The sequence below is a fragment of the Balaenoptera musculus genome, chromosome 4, assembly GCF_009873245.2.
Source record: "Balaenoptera musculus isolate JJ_BM4_2016_0621 chromosome 4, mBalMus1.pri.v3, whole genome shotgun sequence".
Lineage (NCBI taxonomy): Eukaryota > Metazoa > Chordata > Mammalia > Artiodactyla > Balaenopteridae > Balaenoptera > Balaenoptera musculus.
In genome coordinates this window covers 19,476,123-19,501,226 of record NC_045788.1, presented here as the reverse complement: position 1 = coordinate 19,501,226, position 25,104 = coordinate 19,476,123, and the positions used below count along the sequence as shown (strand labels likewise).

The 25,104-nt window shown below is 36.7% G+C and overlaps 1 protein-coding gene across 1 annotated transcript in view; it reads left to right on the top strand.

Annotated features, from left to right (window-relative positions):
• Window positions 1–25,104, top strand: part of CEP70 (centrosomal protein 70) — a 77,819-nt gene that overhangs the window by 8,661 nt on the left and 44,054 nt on the right. The window contains 6 exon segments of the mRNA XM_036850795.1: window positions 10,929–11,054; window positions 13,613–13,703; window positions 13,821–13,892; window positions 13,895–13,943; window positions 14,276–14,456; window positions 20,112–20,281. Coding sequence (XP_036706690.1) covers window positions 10,929–11,054; window positions 13,613–13,703; window positions 13,821–13,892; window positions 13,895–13,943; window positions 14,276–14,456; window positions 20,112–20,281 — 689 coding nt within the window.

Sequence of the window (25,104 nt, the reverse complement as noted above, 5' to 3'; positions counted from 1 at the left end):
ATGTTTTTGTTTTATTTATGTTATTGATTTCTAACTTCATCTGTTTGTGGTGACTTAATTTGTGGCCTAACATATAGTCTATCCTGGAAAATGTTCCACGTGCACTTGGAAGACTGTGTATTCTGTAGTTGTTGGGTAGAGTGTTTTTGTTTTTGTTTTGGCCACACCACACAGCTTGTGGGATCTTAGTTCCCTGACCAGGGATCAAACCTGTGCTCACTGCAATGGAAGTGCAGAGTCCAACCACTGGACCACCAGGGAATTCCCCAGAGTGTTCTTTATAAATCTATTAGATCTGGTTGGTTTACTGTGTCACATCCTGTTTCATTACTTTTTTCCTGTTTCATTACTTTTCTTCTATCTGGTTGTTCTATCTATTATTGAGAATGGAGTGTTAAAGTCTCCAACTACTATTGTAGAACTATTTCTTCCTTCAGTTCTGTCAATTTTTACTTCATATGTTTTGGTGATCTGTTATTAAGTGCATAAGTGTTTATAACTGTTATATATTCTTGCTGTATTGAATCTTTTATTAATATGTAATGTTATCTTTGTCTCTAGTAACCTTTTTTGATTTAAAGTCTATTTTGTCTGATACTAATATAGCCACTCTTGCTTTCTCTTGGTTATTATTTTCATAGAATATCTTCTACCATCCTTTCACTTTCAACGTCTTTGTGTTGCTGGATCTAAAGTGGGTCCTGTTTTAGACACATGTAGTTGGATTTCTTAAATTCATTCTGCCAATCTGTCAAGAGTTTAACCCATTTACATTTAAAGTGATTACTCATAGGTAGGGATTATTTATGTCATTTTGCTATTGTTCATAATATCTTATGGCTTTTTTTTTCTCATTTCCTGTATTATTGTCTTTTGGTGTTTAGTTGATTTTTTTTATAGTGAAATGTTTTTCTTTTCACTTTTCTCATTTCCTTTTCTATATATTTTATCACTGTTTTCTTTGCAGTTACCATGGAGATTACATTTAACATTATAAATTATAACACTCCCCCACCTCTTTTAGTTGTCGATGTTGCACAATTACATCTTTATACATGTGTGCCCCAAAACATAAATTAATAATTGTTTTAAATGAATTTAGTCTCTTATTTATTTTTTATTTATTTTTATTTTTGGCTGCATTGGATCTTCATTGCTGCATGCGGGCTTTCTCTAGTTGCGAAGAGCGGGGGCTACTCATCATTGCAGTGCGCAGGCTTCTCCTTGTGGTGGCTTCTCTTGTTGCGGAGCACAGGCTCTAGGTGTGCGGGCTTCAGTAGTTGTGGCTCACAGGCTCTAGAGCGCAGGCTCAGTATTTGTGGTGCACGGGCTTAGGTGCTCCGCGGCATGTGGGATCTTCCCAGACCAGGGCTCGAACCCATGTCCCCCGCATTGGCAGGCGGACTCTTAACCACTGCACAACCAGGGAAGACCCAATCTCCTAAATTAGGTGGAAAGTGAGATGTGACATTACATACCAAAGTTACAATAATATTAGCTTTTAGACTAGTGATTGTTTTTAAAAAATTATCTGTTTCTTAACACATTATTGACTGGAGACTTATTAATGTGTCTTTTGTTACCCAAATGTTATTGACTGGAGATGTATCAATATGTTTTTAGAGAGTGATAAAATTAACATCACTGTGCCAAGCTGTTAGAACTTAAAATTGATCAAAGTTTCTTTATACAACTTATGATTGTCATTATCATTCACATTTTGCTCCTTTAGGTTTCTGTTCCAATCTTGTGTATATTATAAATGCAAGTTTATTATGGTAAAATTTTCAAAAATGACGCATCATGAAATTTTGAGTGAAGACGAACTTTTCAATGAATTTATGCAGATACTTTCTCTGATTTTCCAAGTGACGTATATACTAGTGTCTCAGAAGATGATAGTTCTTCAGAATATAGTTCTGATTTAGACGATGTGAATATTAGGCCAACAAAAAAACAAAAAACCTTAGTGATTGATTCTGATACAGAAAGTGAAAATGAAGCTCATGGTTCTGGAGAATGCTCCTTTGCTTCTGCAGAAGAGTGGATTGAAGACAACATTTCACGAAAATTAGAAGACTTACAGATGTGTCAGGTGTAACTATTGAGTGTAATAACCCTCAAAGTGTTAGTGAAATAACAGAATTAATTTTTGGTAACTACTTTTTCGAGTTGGTCACTTCTCAGACAAACTTGTATCACCAACAGAATGAAAAATCATATAAAAAGTATGATAAGGCTTCAAAATGGACTGATGTAACTGATAGTGACATGAAGAAGTTTCTTGGATTAATAATTCTGGTGGGACAAATAAGAAAGTCACACTGGAGAGAATATTGGTTGAGTGATCCCTTACTTGAAACACCTACCTTTCCAAAGATTATGACGAGAAGAAGGTTTGAACAAATAATGACATTTCTTCACTTTAACGATAACTCAGAAACTCCGCTTCCTGCAGACAGAATTTCAAAAGTTAAACCTCTTTTGGATTATTTTCTACCAAAATTTCAATCGATCTATAATACCCAAACAAGAGCTATCACTTGATAAGGCAATCATAAAGTGGAGAGGACGGCTCAGATTCAAAACCTATAATCCCAGAAAACTTACAAAATATGAAATTTTGGTCAAGATGGTTAGTGAAAGTGAAATCGGTTATCTATGCAACCTTGAGATTTACACAGGTGAAGGAAAGAAACTGCAAGAAACAATATTATGGGTCCTACAACCTTATCTTGGTTTATGGCACCATATTTACTAAGACAATTATTACAACAGTGTGTCCACATCTGAAATATTGTTGAAAAATAAAACCAGAGTTTGTGGGACCATAGGAGAGAATCATGGTCTACCAAAGAAATTAAAGGAGAAATGTAAAAATCTACAGAGGGGAGAAATGACATTCTTACAGAAGGGAGAAGTGATTCTTATATGGAAAGACAAGAAGCTAGTCCGCATAGTGGCAACTATTCATGACACCTCCATAGCATCTACAGGAAAGGAAGACAGGAGGACTGGCCATCAGATAACTAAGCCTACTTGTGTATTAGAGTATAATGTATGAAAGGAGTTGATTGATCCAATCAATATCTGGCAAACTTCAATATCCTCTGGAAAACTTGAAAATGGTATAAGAAAGTAGGTTTCTATTTGAGTAATTGCAGTTTATTTAATGCATTTAAAATTTATTGTAGCCTTAAGGCACAGAATAAAATTACTTACAAGCAGTTTTTGTTAGCAGTAACTAGAGAATGGGTAACTGACCATTCTGGTGAATGTAGTGTTAGTCCTGCACCTGGTCCTTCTTGTGGCATTTCTAAAAGAGCCCCCACACAAAGATCCACCTTGTCAACTCTCAGGTAAAATGAAAGAACATATCGTAGAGGAAATAATCCCCACAGGACTAAAAAAAAATACTGCCAGAAAGTGTAGAGTCTGCTCTTCCAGGGGAAAGTGCAGTGAAACATGGTGTCTTTGTAATAGATGTTCTGTTCCCCTGCACAGAGGTGCCTCCTATACTCCCTGTCACACTCTAATGAAATAATAGAATGCTTTAGTGAGACATGTACAAAGTTTCAAATAAATACATTAAGTGCAAAAATAGTTGTTGATATTTACTCAAACATGGGTGTTTCAGTATTCACTTACATAACAAATTGATGGCCACAGGCGTTAGTTTCTGCAAAAATCCCCTGGTCAGTAATGTGTTAAATCATGTAGAAAACAAAAAGTGGAGCTACACATCTTTGTCATAATAATAGTAGCTTTTATAATTGCCCATGTATTTACCATGCCATTTACTTTTACTGAGAACTTTAGTTTTTCATATGGCTTTGATTTACTGTCTAGTGTCCTTTCATTTCAACCTGCAGGACTCCCTTTACCATTTCTTGTAGGGCAGGTCTAATGGTAACGAACTCCTTCAGCTTTTGTTTATTTGAGAATGTCTTAATTTTGTTCTCTCTTTTGAAGGACAGTTTTGCCAGATATGGGATTCTTGATCGACAATTTCTTTCTTTCAGCACTTTGAATGTATCATCTCACTACCTTCTGGACTCCAAAGTTTCTGTTGAGAAATATGCTGGTAATCTTATTGATGATTCCTTGTATGTGATATGTCACTTCTCCCTTGCTGCTTTCAGGATTCTCTCTTTGTCTGTGTCTTTCAAAAGTTTGATTATAATACTTGCTGGTGTAGGTCTGTCTGAGTTTACCTTTCTTGGAGTTTGTTGACCTTCTTGAATATATATATTTGTATTTTTCAACAAATTTGGGAAGTTTTCAGCCATCATTTCTTTAAATATTCTCTCTGCCACTTTCCCTCCCTTTTCTCCTTCTGGGACTCCCACAGTTTGTGTGTTGGCCTGCTTGATGGTGTCTCACACGTCCTTTAGGCACTGTTCACTTTTTAAAAAAAATATTTATTTATTTATTTGGCTGTGTCGGGTCTTAGTTGCGGCATGTGGGATCTTTTGTTGCAGTGTGCGGGGTCTTCTTTGCAGTATGCAGGCTTGCGGCACTTGGGCTTCTCTCTAGTTGTGGTGCGCAGGCTCCAAAGCACGTGGGCTCTGTAGTTGCGGCACTTTGGCTCTCTAGTTGCGGCGCGCAGGCTTAGTTGCCCTGCGGCATGTAGGATCTTAGTTCCCTGACCAGGGATAGAACCAGCGTCCCCTGCATTGCAAGATGGATTCTTTTTTTTTTTTTAATTAAAAAAAAAATTTTATTTATTTTTTGGCTGCATTGGGTCTTTGTTGCTGCACGCGGGCTTTCTCTAGTTGCGGCAAGTGGTGGCTACTCTTTGTTGTGTTGCACGGGCTTCTCATTGCAGTGGCCTCTTGTTGCAGAGCACAGGCTCTAGGCCGGCGGGCTTCAGTTGTTGCAGCACTTGGGCTCAGTAGTTGTGGTGCATGGGCTTAGTTGCTCCGTGGTATGTGGGATATTCCCAGACCAGGGATTGAACCTGTGTCCCCTGCATTAGCAGGTGGATTCTTAACCACTGTGCCACCAGGGAAATCCCTGCAAGATGGATTCTTAACCACTGGACCATCAGGGAAGTCCCACACTGTTCACTTTTATTCAGTCTTTTTTTTCTGTTCCTTAGACTCGATAATTTCTATTGTCTTATTGTCACATTTACTGATTCTTTCTTTTGCTTGTTCAAATTGCCTTTGAATGCCTCTAGTGAATTTTTCATTTCAGTTATTGTACTTTTCAACTCCAGAATTTTTTTGATTTCTTTTTAGGTTTCCCATCTCTTTATTGATATTTCCGTTTTGTTCATATATTTTCTCTTAATTTTTCTCCACATCTTTCTTTAGTTCTTTGAATATTTTTAAGGTGGTTGTTTTAAAATCTTTGTCTAGTAGTTCTGCCATCAGGTCTTTTTTTTCAGGGACAGTTTCTGTAGATTTGTTTTTTTTCCTTTAAATGGGCCATACTTTCCCGATTCTTTGTATCCTTATTTTTTGTTGAAAACTGAACATTTCAATCTAATAATTGGTATGTCTGGAAATAAGATTCTCTTCCTTCACCAAGGTTTTCTGGGTTTTGTTTTTGTTTGTTTGTTTTAAATTGTCATGGTTGTCTCTGTGCTGAGGATCAGCCTGAGGTATAAACTTAAGGTCTTTTTTTAGCCTGCACCTTTCTTGGGCATGTGCAGTGACTTTCTAATTTCCCATATGTGCATTTACTTTTATTTTTTTAATTATTATTTTAAAAATTTTGTCTGCATTGGGTCTTCGTTGCTGCATGTGTGGTTTCTCTAGTTGCGGCGAGTGGGGCCTACTCTTTGTCGCAGTGTCTGGGCTTCTCATTTTGGTGGCTTCTGTTGCGGAGCACGGGCTCTATGCGCATGGGTTTCAGCATTTGCAGCATGTGGGCTTAGTAGTTGTGGCGTGCGGGCTCTAGGGCACGCTGGCTTCAGTAGTTGTGGTGTGTGGGCTCAGTAGTTGTGGCTTATGGGCTCTATAGTGCAGGCTCAGTAGTTGTGGTGCATGGGCTTAGTTGCTCCATGGCATGTGGGATCTCCCCAGGCCAGGGATCAAATCCGTGTCCCCTGCATTGGCAGGTGGATTCTTAACCACTGCGCCACCAGGGAAGTCCCTGCATTTGCTTTTAAATGTCCTAGTTTTTGAATGTATGGTTTCCAAAAGGGGAAAAGAGAAAAATGAAGAGAAGAAAAGGACAATGGTCCTTTAAATCCCCTGTAAGTCACTTTAACCAGCCTGAGAGGAGCTTATAACAATGCGAGGAAGTACAGTAACACCCTTGCCTCTTTGTCTGCTCCTCTGAGATCAGAAGCAGCAATCAGTCAGATCACAGAACCCCAGAATTTGGAGGACAAGGTCCTTTTTGCCCACCCTGACTCACATAAACTGGGTATAACCTGCTCCTGGTACATTGTGCACAGCTGGTTCAAGATATCAGACAACAAGGAAGCTACTAGTGGAGTCATATCAAAAGGATAGGCTTGAATAGCCTTCCCCCAGCCAAAGATGAGACCACATAAGCTTCAATAATAATAATAATAATAATAATAGTGAACTGAAATCCATAAAATATGTTTAAATTCATGACCTCATACTGATATTAGATTAAAAAAATTTTTTTACAGTAGGTCCTTGTTGGTTATCTATTTTAAATATAGCAGTGTGTTTATGTCAGTCTCAGACTCCCAATCTATCCCTGCCCCCGCAACCATAAGTTCATTCTGTAAGTCCGTGAGTCTCTTTCTGTTTTGCAGATATGTTCATTTGTATCATTTTTTTTTAGATTCCACATATAAGTGGTATCATATGATATTTGTCTTTCTCTGTCGGACTTAACTTCACTTAGTATGATAATCTCCAAGTCCATCCATGTTGCTGCAAGTGGCATTATTTCATTCTTTTTAATGGCTGAGTAATATTGCATTTTATATATACCACATCTTCTTTATCGATGGACATTTAGATTTTCTTCCATGTCTTGGCTATTGTAAACAGTGCTGCACTGAACATTGGGGTGTATGTATCTTTTCGAACTGTGTTTTTCTGCAGATATATGCCCAGGAGTGGGAATGCTGGATCATATGATAGCTCTATATTTTAGTTTTTTAAGGAAGCTCCATACTGTTCTCCACAGTGGCTGTATCAATTTACATTCCCACCAACAGTGTAGGAGGGTTCCCTTTTCTCCACACCCTCTCCAGCATTTATTGTTTGTAGATTTTTTGATGATGACCATTCTGACTGGTGTGAGGTGGTATCTCATAGTTTTGATTTGCATTTCTCTAATAGTTAGCAATATTGGACATCTTTTCAGGTACCTCTTGCCCATCTGTATGTCTTCTTTTTAAAAAAAAATTATTTATTTATCTATCTTTGGCTGCGTTGGGTCTTCGTTGCTGCGCGTGGGCTTTCTCTAGTTGCAGCAAACTGGGGCTAGTCCTCCTTGCTGTGTGTGGACTTCTCATTGCAGTGGCCTCTCGTTGCAGAGCATGGGCTCCAGGTACGTAGGCTTCAGTAACTGTGGCACGTGGGCTCAGCAGTTGTGACGCGCAGGCTCAGTAGTGGTGGCACACGGGCTTAGTTGCTCCACGGCATGTGGGATCTTCCCAGACCGGGGCTTGAACCCGTGTCCCCTGCGTTGGCAGGCGGACTCTCAACCACTGCGCCACCAGGGAAGTCCCTGTATGTCTTCTTTGGAGAAATGTCTGTTTAGGTTTTCTGCCTATTTGACTGGGTTGTTTGTTTTTTGGATGTTGAGCCGCATGAGCTGTTTGTAAATTTTTGAGACTAATTCCTTGTCGGTTGCATCGTTTGTGAATGTTTTCTCCCATTTTGTGGATTGTCTTTTCATTTTGTTTGTGGCTTCCTTTGCTGTGCAAAAGGTATTGAGTTTAATTAGGTCCCATTTGTTTATTTTTATTTTTATTTCCATTACTCTAGGAGATGGATCGAAAAAGATATTGCTGTAATTTATGTCAAAGAGTGTTATGCCTATGTTTTCCTCTAAGAGTTTTATGGTACCTGGTCTTACATTTAGGTCTATAATCCATTTTAATATTAATAATAATAATAATAATAATTGCAGTGAACTGAAATGTATAAAATATGTTTAAATTCACAGCCTCATACTAATATTAGATTTTTAAAACAGGATTATCTTCAGAAGATAAAGAACCAATTCATTTTCTTGAAAATTGGTAAATCAGTGGAATCACTATTAATGTGGGACCTTCTTGACGTATAACAATGACCCAGAGGAGAGGAAGCTAGGTTTCAGAGGTGGTTTACCCTTATTCTGAGAGTTATAGCCCATCTAGGTAACAATTTTAAATGGGGGAGTGACTTTGATTTTAGCATTCATTTTCACAGATTTTTCTTTGGATTTGGCAAATGCCTTCAGGGAAAAAGTGAGTTTCATCTTCTTGATTTTTTTTCCCTTGATAATTCGTCATTATCTATTAGTTCTTTAATGCTTTTAAGAAGACATTCTTCAACATAGTTTATTCAGCTTTTTTCATTGTCTTTGGAGGCCAGAGTTGCCCACTCTACTATTACAAAAAGTAGGCTACTTACCCTCATGGAATTAGTCTTATCTAGACGTATTCATATAAAACAAATTACACAGGTAATTAAGCTGTGTAATTTGTAGAAGAAGTCTAAGATAATATACAGTGGTAAGATTAGGTAAGATCTATTTCATTCAGCATACTAATATATGGCAATGACACCAATTATCTATAAGTTTCTATGTTTCAGGTTCTCCATACTTTCTATATGTTGTCTGACTTAATTCAACCTATGAGATATAGGTATTACTATGTTTTCTCTTTTACAGATGAAGAAATTAAGGCTCAAAGATGTTGAGTTTGTCCATGTCACACAGTTTAATAAATGGTTAAGCTGCTAGTCACTCAGGCCCACCTGACTCTGAACTCTAAACCTTTATACTTTACTCTTTGTAGTGCTAGAAGAGCATATAAAAAGAGGACCTGATCTAGTCATGGGATCAGGGAGATTTCCCTGAAGAAGGAAATATGAGTCGAGAGCTGAAGGTCAAGTATGAGTTAACTAAGTGAAGAGGCTAAGAGTGCCTAGGCCTGGAACCTGGAGGAGAGATGACACTTTGAAGACTTGAAAGAAGTCTGGTGTGGCTGTTAGGGAGATTGTCAGAATATATGGCTCCACACTCTTGGGGAATTCTCTTACATTGATATTTACTCTCCTTATGTCTGCTACAGACGTATTCTTCCCACTTTAAACTGGCTGACTCCTGATGGTGATTGTAGTAGGAAGAACACAGCATCACCTCTGAAATATTCTTGCCAAAAAATACTGAACCTGAATTTAGTAAAGCCTTTAGATGTAACTAGTTTACAAGAAACATAGGGGATGAAGAAATATGTTAAATGATAAGAATACAATAAGCCAAATCCGAAATGTGAGTAATTCTATAAGACAAATGGCCTATTTCTTCAACAAATAAATGTCAGGTTAAAAAAAAAAAGAGGGTGGGGGGGGGAGACGAGTGAGATTGTTACAGATTAAAAGAAATTTAGGAATGCTATATGCATTCCTTGAAAAAAACCCCCAAGACATTTTTAAGACATTTGGGGGAGAATTGAACATGGACTAGATATTAAGTGATAGTAAGGGATTATTACTACAATGGGTTGTGACAGTGGTATTGAAGTTGGCTGTTTAAAAGGGTCTGTATTTATTAGAGATGAATACTGAAATATAAGTGGGTAAGGAAGAAATGAAACAAGTATGGAAGAATGTTGGTTATCATTGAACCTGGATTAATGAATACTTGGGTTCATTGTACTCTTTCTCTACTTTTATGTATTTTTGAAAATTTCTCTAATGAAAGTTTAAAAACTAGCTGAAGGTGATAGCCGTTGAAGTGGCTGATATTTTTGAAAAGTATCTTTATTTAAAATAAACGTGGGAGGGATGAACATAGTGGGTGACTTAGTTGTTGGAGCCCAGAATTTAAGGGGGAGGAGAGTACTCTGTGATGTCAAGCAGCAAAAATGGCAGAAGAATTTGAGAATTTGTAACGTGTTACTCGGTTTAGCTGAAAATGAATTATTGGTGGCTAGTAATTGTTGAGTGGATTTCACTACCTGAAGCAGATATAGAAGGACAGAATGGTGCTTGCAAGAAAGTACTTGAACTAGCAGCGGGGAGACTTACTTCTAAGGAATCCTGGGACGATCATTTACCTCTCTGGGTCTCAGATGGTTTTAGCATCTGATATATTCATACAGTTCTCCCAACACTCTCTCTTGCCAGCTCTGGGCAGCTAGAGATTTTGGATTATTAAAACAATTTCCGAGGTTTCCTCAAGCTCTGAGATTCCATGATGCTAAATGAATGTGTGTGTGTGATTGTGCCTCTGCAAAGGAGCACTTAGATATCAAAAAATCCAAGGAAATATTTTCCTACAGAGTGGCACAGTCTTAGACAACAAGAGCAAGTGATGGGAGGGGTCAACTTAATATAAACCTTTGTGTGTGCCATATAGAATCCTTTGTTGCTAGCTTTCTTAGCTACTTAATAAATAAAGACCACCTAAGAATGTGACACATCATTTACCCTTCGAGTTAGTCCAGTGAATTGTTAGACTGGCCTGTAACTTTGGGTCAGACACAGTTCTTTTAGTTTTTTTGGGAAGCAGCTTCCAAAAAACATCAATTTATTTATTAGCATCACTTGCTTTTCACATTATCTAGTTAAAACAAATAGTTTTCTTTGTGTGTATGTATGTAAAACCCCATAATGCTTTATTTCTGGAGGAGAACATTATAAAATTCTTAAAATTAGTTTTCTTAGAAGTCATAAAAGTTTTGACACAGGAATACTTAAATGGCCTAAGAGTAGTAGGTTCTTTTAGATGTAATTTCCTTTAACACCTGTTGCACTTTTTTCTTAATTTAGGCAACTCACAATTTTTTATTGCCAACCTCTACTTCCTTTGACTCTACAAAGAAAATTGTATCTACAGCAGCCCCTAAAGCCCAGGAGTCCAGCAAATCATCATACAGACTCATGACTGAAAAACAGGTAAACCTAAAATATTTGAAGCCAGTGTTTGTCAAAGTATATGTCAAAGAATACCACATCTACAAATGTGAAAAATCTTACTCTCAAAGGCTGCTTTAGTAAAATCATTTTGGGAAATGATGGGTTAAAGGCTATTAAGTGATACCGTTATTCTAAGACTTCACAATACAATAAGTCCCCTACATACGAACCTTCAAGTTGCTAACTTTAAAGATGTGACGTGCATCTGGTTCCAGCAAGGAACCAGAACCTGTGCCGTCAATGTCGGGCGTGAGTGAAATTGCAGCTTGCCCTCCGTCTGCTGCTGCTGACGATCGTTCAGCTCTACCATCTGCCACCTCCTTTCCCTCCTCCAGTCAGTAACTCTTCCTGCCCGTTCACGTGATACCAGCCCCTGTATGCCAGCTGTTGTACTGTACTACTGTACTTTGCAAGGTAGTGTACTGTAGGATTAAAAATGTTGTGTTTGTTTGTTTTTTATGTATTATTTGTGTGAAAAGTATTAGAAACTTATTACAGTACGGTGCTGTATAGCCAATTGTGTTAGTTGGGTACCTAGGCTAACTTTGTTGGACTTAAGAACAAATTGGACTTACGAACACGCTCTCGGAACAGAACTCGTTTGTATGTAGGGGACTTATTGTACTATCAGTCTCCAAAAAGAGGCTTTAGTATACAGTATTTCCTACTTATTTAACACTAATCTGATGAATATTTCATTAGACTGGTGTTCTGCAGCACATACTTTGGAAAATACCATTCTCAACTATTTTCAGAATTTGCAAACAGTTATGTTTTTCTTTCTCTTAAAAGAGCTGTCAGGGAACGATATGTGTAATTGGGTCATTCAAAATGTGTGACATTGTTATTTATAAGCATTTTGTTTTTATGAGTCATAGTAGGCATCCACTTCTACACCCACACAGAGCGTTTGGCTCCTAAAACAGGTATTAGCAATAATTTTAGTTCTGTGTCGTTAATCTTTGTGACCAGAAGACATAAAAAGGGAAAAGGTTGTGGTGGAGGGAGGAGAGTTTATAGAAAGGATAAAGAAAGGGAAGAAAGTCAGCAGTCAAAGGAAAGATTTGTTTGGCACTGTGAGTCATAGTGCTATCAGAGAGCCATCTAATAATTTGTTTTTGTCGTGATAGATTTTTTTTAATTGAAGTATAGTTGATTTACAGTACTATATTAGTCTCAGGTGGTATAACACAGTGAATCAGATTTTACTCCATAAAAATAGTATAAGATAATGGTTATAATTCTCTGGCTATATGGTGTATCCTTGTTGCTTATCTATCTGGTAGATTTTTTAATGTCTGAGGGCATTTGGATGTGGAGAATAATTTTAAAAAATTGTCTAGGAGGGTGAGAGGGGAAAAATTGTCTAAATTATTAATCTTAAAGTTATTATGATATTTACATACTCTACACTAATGAAAATGTATAAAGTATATTTTTTCAAGCATTTAAATAGATTGAAAATTCACTCAAATTATATTTTCACAAATAAGTAAGGTACTTAAGGTATTTTAAAAAGAACGCAAAGTACCTCACACAGTGATTTCAAAATTGATCATTGTACTTAAATTAAGAGCCCGTTATAAAACTGTTAATATCATGGATTTAAATGTGTCATTTAAAAAAATCTCCATTTCTGTTCTTATCTGTATTTTATGTTCTTATTTTTCTTCCCATTGTTAGGTTTTTATTTATTTTAGTTTTTATTCTTTTTTAATCTAGAGAGTGAGAGTTACCCTCTCAGGTTTATGGTGTAAATACATATTTAGAATCAGCAATACAAAACTTGAGTGTCTTTCAGAATGATTCTACTAGAATCAGTTACCTGGATGGGCAGACTCCTTTTCATAGTTAGTTCCCTTGTATAATAGACAAGTTCTATCTAATTACTGGCTCTGTCAAGTCAGATATGTTTGATTTTGTTGTGACCCTAGTCATGGTTAAAGTAACACTTGTTTCTTAGTGACTCAACCTTTCTTTACTCTTCAATTAATATAACCTAATTTGCAGCTTTTTATTTTGATTGGGGCCTGGTCTGGTTCAGTTAAATAAAAAACCTAAGGGCGGGACTTCACTGGTGGTCCAGTGGTTAAGACTTGGCCTTCCAATACAGGGGGGCTGGGTTCGATCCCTGGTTGGGGAGCTAAGAACCCGCATGCCTCCTGGCCAAAAAAACCAAAACATAAAACAGAAACAAATATTGTAACAAATTCAATAAAGACTTTAAAAAAAACAAAAAACCTAAGTTTCTGTTTGTTCACTGAAATTACAAGGTTTTTTATTTTTATTTAATTATCCATGAAGGCCTCTATATGTGAGTATTCTGGAATTATGTAATTATCTGTGCTTATTTGCATCCTTTTAGTCTCTTAATTTGTCAGAAACAAATTTGTTTTAATTTTAATCATTATATGTGTATAAAAATTCCTATTAAAGCTTTGGAGAAGTCTGTTATTCTGGAAACAAAGGTAATTATATACAGGGTATTTCTTCACCTTATGTCTTAAAGTTGATCCTTTTCTCCCTCATAATTGTAGCTGGAAGAAGCAGAATGGGAAAGCATAAACGTGCTGTTGCTGATGCATGGCTTAAAACCTTTATCTCTAGTCAAAAGAACAGATATGAAAGGTAATCAGGTCCTATCTTGCTTCTTAAGATAAAAATGTTCTTTTCTGTTAAAAAATTTTTGATGTTAAATTTTTTTCCTTTATTTTTACTATGTGTATTACATTTCAAAAAATGTAGATCTCATCATTTTTGACAAACAATCATCACAAAGGATGAGGGAGAATTTAAAAACTTTGATGGAAGAAACATCACGTCACAGAACATGATCCGGGAGCTCATAGAAACTAATAAGCAGCTTAAGTAAGAAAATGGAAAAAAAAGATCTCTTTGAATTGTTTGTGTACAAGTGGTATGCATTCTAAAAATAACTCCCTTGAAAAAAATCTTGAAATTTAATTTTCCATTTTGATTAAATATTAAATTAAAAATGCTTTTAGTAGGTAAATCTTTTGGTAATAGCTTAGCTTAGATATGTAATGGTATCCTATATTTCTTCAGTTGGTTTGTGTTATAGGATAGAAATTTTAAGACTGCAAAGAAATTTTAGAAACTCATTGTGTTGTTAGGTGGATATGTTTGTTGATATGTTTTATTTTTATTACTAAGGGAAGGAATTGTGTGTCTGTTATTAGAAATGAACTTCAGCTACAACAAAGCCGAGCAGCAGATCAGGAGCAACGAGCTAATGACTTGGAACAAATTATGGAGAGTGTGAAATCCAAAATTGGTGAAATGGAGGATGAATCCCTAAATAGGGTTTGCCAGCAACAGAATAAAATAAAAGAACTTCAAAAGGAGCATAAAGTTTTACAGGTACTGAGCTAAACATTTTCTTACATGATAGTATTAAGACAGCTTGTCAGGGTTACAGGTGACTTCCATGTTGCTTAATTCAGTGGTCCTTATCTTACTTGACCTATCATTGTCGTTGCCTTGAAATACTTTATTTGCTTCGTTTCCAGAACATCCTCTCTTCTGGTTTTCCTCAACCCCACTGGTTATTTTTCAGCTCCTTTCCTGATTCTTCTCATCTTCCTAACCTCTTAGTGTTGGATTCCCCAGACTTTTCTCTTTCCTATAAATTCTAACTCCCTTGGTGATGCTCAGTCTAATTCACAGCACTTTTAAATCCATAGCGCACACCTCTTCCCTTAATTTCAGACTCACGTCCTACACCCTACTTGATATCTCTACTGGATGTCTAATAGACATCTAGAACTTGTTTACATGTCCAAAACTGAGTTCCTGAATTTCCTCCCCAAACTTTCTTCTTTTAGTCTCCATTCTGATCCAAGTCACCTTCATTTCTTGCCTGCTTCTCTCTTGGTTTCCCTGCTCCCACCCTTGCCTTTTTCAATGTGCTCTCAACATAGTAGCTCAAAACACTCCAGTGACTTTCCTTTTTCTTTTTTTAAGAGGAAAATCCAAAGCTCTTACCATGGCCTTACATGATCTGGCCCCGTGTTACCTTCTGACTTCATCTACTATACCTCTCTCATATTCTGCTCCAGCCACAATGATACTCTTGCTTTTCTTTGAAATTTTCCTTGACCATTCTCACCTCAGGGATTTTGTACATTTTGTTCTTCCTTTTCCCTCTGCCATGCATGCTTTTTTAAAGATAGCTGCATGGTTTGTTTTCTGTCTCCTTACTCAAGTGTCACATCACCATCTCTCAGGGATTCCTTTTTTGACTACTTTGCTTACAGTTGGCAATCCTGTCCCCCACATATCATATTGCCTTCCGTGCTTTGTTTTATCCATAGTTCTTAGCACCATCTAACATGCTAATATACTATATACACGTTGTTTTGTTTATATATCTCTCTGTGTTAGAATGTAAGCTCCATGAGGGCAAATATTTTTGTCTATTTTGTTTAGGGCTAAGAAAGTGTCTGCTTTATTATTAGTTGTAGATGCTCAATAAATACTTGAATTATTGAGTTAAATTTACATAACATTTATATGGAACATACTTTGTGATTTTAAGTTGTTTTATTACTTTTTATTGAAATAACAGTGTTATAACATTGAAGACTTAATTTCCTAGTTTAAAAAACCTCTTATTTCAAACCTCTGGTGTTTATTATGATTAAACGAAATAAATCTTTTGTAGTGATAACCAATATTTAGTTTTATGAGACGTTACAGATACTTAGAAACATTATATCATTATAAATGCTTTTTGTCGGCACAACACTATATGTACCTATTGCACACAGGCAGTTCAGGCTGCCTAAAAGGGACCACTACTCCTCCGGCAGGGTCTGGATGTCCCCTCAGTTTATACTGGCAGAATTGGAAGCATCTGATGAGTTAATATAAATTTCAGGAGCCAGAGAGAATCAGCCAGAGATATAAGAAGTTCTGGTATGAGGCCGCAGGCAGTTGGTGTTCTGCCCTCATTTAGGCTGCCAGCTTGGGGCGGACGGTGCTCTACCTGCTGGTATTGATCATCGTTCTGGAGAAGACACTGTCATTCTTTGATGGCCAAGTCTGTTTCTGTTATTCATCAGTCAACAAAATCTTTTACTGTTAGAACTTTACATTTTTAGGTTTGCTTTGTTAGGTTGCTTTCCTCATCAACGGTACATTCTAAACTCTCTCTACAGGGAGGGGGATTTTGGAAATATTTCTGTATGCATTTGATTTTGACCTTGCTCTCAGATATAGGACATGCGGAAACCTGAAGCTCTTTAACTCATTAACTTACTGATGTGAGAAAGCAGCCATCAGGTGGTACTGACAGAGGGAGATGAGGGCAGGGAAGAGCAGTGTTGTTTTTTGTTGTTTTTTGTTGTTTTTTTTTTTAAGGACGATGCCTATTTTTTTTGCAGAGATGTTGATCTATAAAAAAAATCACAAAGTCAAATTATTAAAATATAAGACTTATGAATGTACCAGGGTTTTAGGCAGTTGAAAGAATAGATGCTTGAGGATTCATTGGTAAGAAGTGACTTGGAGTGGCATGTATTTTCTGTCAAGTAGTTCATCTGTTTTAAATGAATTATGGGCCATTAACTTTTTGTTTCAGGTCCCAGAGATTTGTTATGTAGCTTATAAATTGGTACAGAGGAGGTCTCATGTTCCAGTCTGCCATGGGGGACAGGATTGGGGTGTGAAAACCTGGTGTTGGGGTAGGGTGTCTATGCTAATTTGATCAATTGAAATTAGTTGCTTGCTTGTTTGCCGTTTAAGTACCTAAAGGGTACTTTTAATAGAATGTAACAGAAATTGGCAAACCCAAGGAACTGCTGCCCCTCAATGTTGCCTGATTGTCCAATTCTATTACAGACTAGTCATATATTCTGTACTGTACTAGTTAATCTGTACTTTCTTGGGGAAGATGGAAGTGCTCCTGGAGAACAATTATTTCACAGTTTGAGGCACATTTTTCTTTTTTTGGCATATGCTTGTTTCCAATTTTAGAATGGTTTAGTGCTGCATATTTTGCAGTTGAGAGAAAGGAAACATTGATTTTGTGTGTATGTGGCAAAGAGATCTAGGAAATTAACAGATGTTTGACAATAATATTTTGAAAGATTGCTGTTGAGAGATTGCTGGGGAAATGCAGAAACTAAAAGAAAACATTGTATTTGCAGTTGCTATGCTCTTCAGTACAGTTTCCCTTTTTCTGTACTTAGCTTCTGTGGATAAAGTTTGATAAACTTTTGGGTCCTCTAAAGATCTAAGCAGATAATTTCAGTTTTAAGTCAACGTGAACAGTATCAGGTAGTTCTCCCTCTTCTTTCTTCATAGAGAGTATATGGATCAGGAAACTGATTTTTACTGTTCTTTTAGTGGTTACCTCAAAGATTAAAATATGCACTCTTGACTTCTCAAAATCTAATTTTACTTTGTATTGTTTACCTTATTCCATGACATTGTAACAATCATAAAACAATTTTTAACATTCTCCAACTTATATTATTGTTGTATATTTCAATTCCATATTTATTTTTATTTTCTCTCCATACCTTTATTTACTGCTGACAGTTGAAATAGCACAATATACTTCTTTCCTGTTATTATTTAAACTTTTAAAAAGCAGGAAAAAAATTTAGCTCTATACTCTGTGCCCTAATTATTATGTATTATCCAAACCATCTGGTGTAAAGCCACCAAGCTCTTTTTTACACTTCTCCACAAGTTCTTTAGCTTCAATTTTTTTTTTTTTTAACTTTGTGTTGGATTCCTCTATTGACTTTAGCTTTCTAAAATACACAGGGAGCCATGAAACTTGAGTGGTTTTTAGGGCCAAATGAAAAAATGGATCTAATGTATATTAAAGTCAGCAAGATATTCTTAATACATGACTGCCTTATAAGTAAATGATATCTAGGTAGGGAGGAAAGAGATATAGGAAGGATGGCATGGGCTGTTAAAATTGTTACTGCGCCCTCTCCAGATTCTTGGACAGCAATACCGTAGAAATGAATATCGCTCCCTCAAGATTCTTAGGCAAGCAAAGCTTTTTATTGAAAGGATAGCTTGAGCACAAGAGAGAAGGTGGAAAAGAGTGCCAACTCCTTGAGGACTTTCAGGGAAAGGGTTTTAAAGGCTGGGTGAGGGAGGGGGCCGCAGAGTGCCTGATCAGCTTGTGCTCAATTCTTGCACTGGTTGGCATCAAGGTGAAGTTTCAGGTATCATCAACCTTCTAGTTTCAACCAGTCTGGTGTCTACATGCTTGCAGTCAGCAGTTTTCCTCTGGCGGGGGTCTGCTTCCTGCAAAAATAACTTAGGAATGTGTGTCAGGCCTTTATCTGTATCTGTCAGGGAACTGGGAGTTCAGTGACTCTGCTGTGTGGCAGATTTATAGTCCCACTTTTGTCTTTTGGAAACTACGTACATAACATCAGTGGAACAGAGATAATCTTTTATTCCTTGGGTATTATCTCACAGGCCCAAGCCTTTAGGCAATTTGGGTTTTTTTGTTTTGTTTTGTGTTTTTGTCGTTTTGTTATTTATTTATTTATTAGCTGTGTTGGGTCCTTGTGGCTGTGCGCAGGCTTTCTCTAGTTGCGGCGAGCGGGGGCTACTCTTCGTTGCGGTGTGCGGGCTTCTCATTGCAGTGGCTTCTCTTGTTGTGGAGCACGGGCTCTAGGCACGCGGGCTTCAGTTGTTGCAGCACACAGGCTCAGTAGTTGCAGCACACAGACCCCATCAATTGAGATGATCATGTTTTTTTTTTTCCTTTTATTCTGTTAATGTAGTCTATTACATTGGTTCAACATATGAAAAACCCTTTCTTGCATTCCAGGAATAAATCCCACTTGGTCATGGTGTATCATCCTTTTAATATGCTGCTGAGTTTGGTTTGCTAGTATTTCGTTGAAATTTTGCATCATTGTTTAAGAGATACTGGTTTGTGGTTCTCTTTTTTTGTGTGTTGTCTGGTTTTGGTATTAGGGTAACACTAACCTCATAAAATGTCTTAGGAGAGATACAGTTGATTCTTGTATCTTGCTTTTACACCCTGCAACCTTGAAAAATTCAATCATTCTAGTTTCATGGCTAATTTATAGAGGTGGAATTGGGACCCAAGTCACTTGGCTGTAGAGCTCCTGCCTGGCTTCCAAGGTGGGGCTGAGGCAGAGGGTAAATTCTGGGTATAGCTGGTGGTTACTGACAGAAGGTATGGTACCAGAAGCTGGGTCTCCTTTTTCCCCTGAGGGTCTCTTAAGTCTGTGCAAACTTGACCCTATGGGCAGGTGAACATGTGCTTAGATATGGCATTGTCTTCTGAAAGTGGTGTGTCTTAGTATTGTGCAGGCCAGATGGGGATAGGGTTTCTCACTGAGCTTTATAAAAAGTGTATTAATAATAACGGTGATGGTACTGTTGATTATGAGCTTTCTAAAGACACTGAGGGATAGACACTATCGAATAATGGAAAACCAGGCCAGTGATATTTCACTGAAGGCAAGAGAGTGTTCAAGATTTACATTCCCTTGTATAAATCTTGGGGTACATATTATTTCTGAACAAATTCCTGGTTTCTCTGAGTTTGCCGTCTACCACATTACATGAATGCCTAAGTTGATTAAACCATCTGAAATCCTGAATTATCATTGATCACTTAAGAATATTAATTTTAATTCTTGGTTCTTTTTGACATCCTTAATATTGGTCTCTTCCTGATTATTATTTTCATCTAAACATATATATATAAAATTATATCAGTTTTATGGAGATTGAGTTCTTTTACTCATTATGAAACCTTGAATGCATGCAATTATAAACTATATTTTCCCCATTTTACACTGATTTTACTTGTTACAGTTTTTGCATTTATGACATATCAGTGTTTCTGGAGCTTGCACCCATTTAAAAACAGGCTCAGTACTGAAGTTCTTGAATGAAGCTGCCTGATAGAAATTGTGAGGATAGCTTTGTGTACAATATTGTTAGGACAGCATGTCCTAGATGTATATATCATAATTATATTTTTTGAAAAATTTCTTACAGGCAAAATGTGAGCATTATGAGAAAAAACAAATGGAGCAACAAGAGACTATGGCTTCTTTGCAGAAGGATATCTATACATTAACAAAGGAGGACGAAGAGCGCATCATCACTCGAAACAGAGTGTTCTCCTACCTCTGCAAGAGAGTTCCTCATACCATCTTGGATAGACAGTAATGTTTGCTATGTAAATTGATATGTAGCTAGAGTCATCATTTTTTTAAAAACAGATTTCATCTTGGGTGTGGTTATATCTCTTTTAAACTGGTTAAGTATTCCTCTCCCTCTTCTCTGCTGTTTGTTGGTTTGTTGGTTTGTTTTAAATGTCATTAACTTTTTGAAGAAAATGGTCAGTTGTCCTGGAGTACATGCTAGATTTGTCTGTTTGCTTCCTTATTATGTCATTTAATTTATTCTTCTATCTCCTATATTTGCTCTAAACTGGAAGTTAGAGCTAAATTCAGATGCAAGTATTTTTGGTGAAATACTTCGTAAGTGGTAATTTATGCTTCTAATTATAACATATCAGGAGGCACATAATATCTAGTTGACCTACTCTCAGGGATGCTTAGATTGTTCAGGGGTTTAAATAATAACAATCTGATCCTTCCACTGTAAAATTTCTCATCGTCCTTTCATCTAATGATTTCCCCCATTGATGATCTTATTTTCAATTCTGCTATCCCTTTTTTTTCTTTTTCTTTTTTTCCCGGAAGTCTTCCATTAAAAAAAAGAACCTTTCCTTTTGAGTAGGGGCTATTTGGTTGCCCTATATGGTTTGTTACAGGGAAGCACAATGCTTAGTTCTTTCATTTTAATTCTAATTTTTTAGAGTAAACAGTTGTTGCCCTAATGATCTCCAATGATAAGCAGTAAGATTTTTTGTTTGTGCCTATCTCTCTTTTTTCAAAGGTTGTTATTAACTCGTGGGGTTTTAATGATCAAATTATCTTGTCTTTGGCCGGTGGGGTCTTTTTCACGTTGGTATTATATCCCTTTGACCAACTCTATTAATCTTTGTTAGATTTCTTACTTTTAGGCAGAAGATACATCCTGTACATTTTTCTGCCCTAGGAGCTCTTTTGAGGAATGGAGTTAGGTATTTGTTAAAACTAACACTAAACATTTAAAATTAACTCATTTAAAATGAATTAATTAGACATTTCTCAAAAGAGCTCTGGTTCCTTTTAGTCAGGAATGGTTTTTAGAGACCACAGTTTGAGTGTTTAGGTTGCTTATCTTATGTTATTGATTTTAGGGCTTTTTAGTGGCAAGTACTAGGAACTATATATATTTCTGAGAAAAATTTCTAACTGAAGTTAACACTACTGGGTTTTTATTTAAACTCTGGTTTTACATTTGTAACGGTTTTCTTTTACACTGAAAATCCTTATTCCTAAGAATAATATAATTATTTATTGGCCTTATCCTATAATATATAAAAATAGTTTCAAAATAATAATACCAGAATTGCTACTAACAATAAGCCAACTGAATGAAATTTAAAATTCTTTGCAATTATCTTTGACATTAATGATATATTCCACTATGGGTACAGTCAAAATATAGTGTTCTAAAATATCTTGAAATTTTTCTTTTCTGTGTGTTTGTGGCACCAAATTAATATACAGTTAGGTTTACTTGTTTCAGTTTGTTTTCAGTTTTTAGGGCTGGCTTTTTAAATTTATTTACTTTTGAATATGTAAGACGTTTATACAACTATAAAGTCAAAACTGTAATTATTTATATTTGGAGAGGTTTTGTTTTCATTCCCGTCCCCTTAACCCTATTCCTTACTTCTCCCTATAGATAATTTTTTAGTGTTATTTTTAGCAAATACAAACAGTATGGATATTATATTCATATTTCTTTTTTTTTCTATAAAAGATAGCACCTTGTTCTTTTCACTTAATAGTATAAACTAGTTACATTTTAACTAGTCTTATGTGTTTACATAGTAGGATTGGGGATTTTTACTAATTAGGTATGTCTGTTTTATACTATAAAAATAAATGAAGTCACATATAAGTTAAAAACAAGTTGAAACTATAGATTGTTTCAGTAATTATTTGAGAGATAATGCACACATATACATGTACACATATATATACAGTTTTTATCCTTTTGAAGGACGAACTAGGATAAAAATATAAATAATAAATAATTTAAATAACAAAATGTAGTTGGAGGTAGGTGTGAATAAATGGAAAAGCAAAGAAAGGAAAATAGGAGTAAGGAAGAACAAAAAGGAGAGAGATAATTACAGTGGGAGAATAAAGTAGGAAGAGAGATGGAGGAAGAGGAATGAAAACAAAAACAAATAACAAGCAATTTGAGTGAGTGAGAGGGCAAGAAAAAGGGAGAGAAACATTGAGAAAACTTACCAAGTACCAGATGAAGTCAAGCTCATTCAGGTGTGAATTTATCTGATGGCCTAGAGATTCTCCACTTTATTTGGTTTTTTTTTTTTTTTTTTTTTTTTTTTCTTTTTAAATCTTTATTTATTTATTTATTTATTTATTTTTGGCTGTGCTGGGTCTTCGGTTTCGTGCGAGGGCTTTCTCTAGTTGCAGCAAGCGGGGGCCACTCTTTCATCGCGGTGCGGGGACCGCTCTTCATCGCGGTGCGCGGGCCTTTCACTATCGTGGCCCCTCCCGTTGCGGGGCACAGGCTCCAGACGCGCAGGCTCAGCAGTTGTGGCTCACGGGACCAGCCGCTCCGCGGCATGTGGGATCTTCCCAGACCAGGGCTCGAACCCGTGTCCCCTGCCTTAGCAGGCAGATTCTCAACCACTGCGCCACCAGGGAAGCCCCTATTTGGTTTTTAATAAAACAAATTTTCAGTTTGAGCACAGAACTTAAAAATTGTGAATTAACCCTTATATAAAAATGCATCAGTTGTAGCCACTACAGCTATTGTCAAAAGTTACAAAGGCTTTGGACAAAACAATATAGGACATACACAGATGAGTAAAGCCATGTTTGCTGCATTTATGGACCTGATAGCTTGTTGGGTAGATAGACACATACTCAGGTAAGTAAAATAAAAGGCACATTGGTATGTGCTGTAATGGTAAGGCCAACAGGATACTAACTGGGCGTGGCATAAGGAGAGCTTAGTTTCCACTGAGGAAGAAGATGGGGATGACCAGAAAGACTTCATGAAGGAGGTGACTTGTAAACTAGATGATTAGGAACTGTAGAATTTTTTTTAAACACAATAAAAGAGTTTAATAAGGTGTCCAGTTTACAAAATAAATCTATAAAAATCAATAGCTTTTGTTTTATACCAATAATAACCTGGCAGAAAATGTAATGGGAGGAAAATTCCATACACAGTCATACTCAGTAAATATGAAATACCCAGGAACAATTCTCCTGAGGTGTGTTGGAGTCCTAGAGGAATGCTTTAAAATTTATTTGCCGATGGAAGACATATCATGTTCCTTAAAGGGAGCAGTTGATAGGTAGTTTGAATTTTGTGTGTTGTAATTCTCATTACACTTGTATTAACTTGTTCTGGCATCTGTATTCCCCACGATGCTGTAAGCTCAATGATGCCAAAGACTCCGTGTCATTCCCTGCTGTGTTCTAGTGCATGTCCACGAGGAAGTGTAGAATTTTAATAGACGTTAATGAGGAAAAGGGTATTCTAGTTAGAGAAATATGGTGGCTGGGAAACAAAATGTATTTGGGAGTGGCAAGTAGTCCAGGTAGTCCGAGAGGTCTGGAGCATAGGGTGCACAAGGTGATGGTATCTTAGGAGACAGTATGAAAGGAAAGGTGTGCTAAAACTTTGAGGGGCTTCAACTCCAGGCTGAAGAGTTTAGGTTCTACTTTCTGTGTAGCAGGATAAAAAAAACCCAGGATTTATGAGCAAAGAAATTAAACCCAGAGACAGACAAGTTAGTGATCAGTTTTAATTGTCTAGTTGGGAGATAACAGAGGTCTATAAAGAAAAAAGAAAGAGAGGTACTGAGAGATGGACAGGAATTGTCTAGACTGACTGACTGTAGATGTTGAAAGAAGAAGAGCAGTCAAAGATAGCCAGATTTCAAGCTAGGTTTGGGGACTGGGGAAGGAGGATAATGGGTTCATTTACGAACATGTACTTAGGCACTTTCCGTCAGCCACAGAGAGATATCAGGCCTACAGTTAGAAAGGCTGAACTCCAGAGAACTTTAAAATTTAGAGAGAGAAAGAAGAGACAGAAGAGGAGTTATGTTTGGGTGTCAGGCTAACCAAGGAACAAGAGTGTTTGAAGAAGGAGAGGGTGGTAAGAAGTGTTACATGCCACCTCATTGGTTTGTGTTTGCCTTCCCACTGTCTTATTTGCTCGGAATTCCTGGTTTGACACATAATAAGTCCTCTTTAAAAGTTTATTGAAGGTAGAGGTAACAGTCATTCAGGATGAATGAAGTTTGCTATGAAGGAAAAAGATAGACATGGAATGGTAGCATGGGGGAAGGAAGGGGTGAGAGGGCTTGTGAAGTGTATAAAGGAAATTAAAGCATATTTGCAGGATAATATGAAAGCTGGTACGCGTTGGGATGGGGAAAGTTGAAGAGAAAGAATAATCCAGAAAGTTATGATATTAAAGGCACAGTTGGTTGAATTAGCACTGAAAAAAAGGAGATGGGTAAGTTTCTCAAGATAGGAGTGAAATACTATACATTCTTGCTTTGAGAAGAATAATATGTGAAAGTATAGTGTTATTTTATTTTTCTTTGAGGATTTTTTGAATTACAAAAGCAATATGTGCTTTTAGAAATTCAAACAATACAAAAGTATGTAAAGTAAAATGTTATAGACCTGCTTACCCTCCTAATTTCCACATCCCAGAGATATCACTTTTAACAGTTTGGTTTTTGTCCTTCCTAGTGTTTCACAGCAATAGTGCTGTTGGCTTTTGGGTGGGACCATTCTTCATTGTGTAGGGCATGATGAGCATTCATCATGTTCATTGATGAACTTTTAAGCATCGTTGCCCCCTCCCC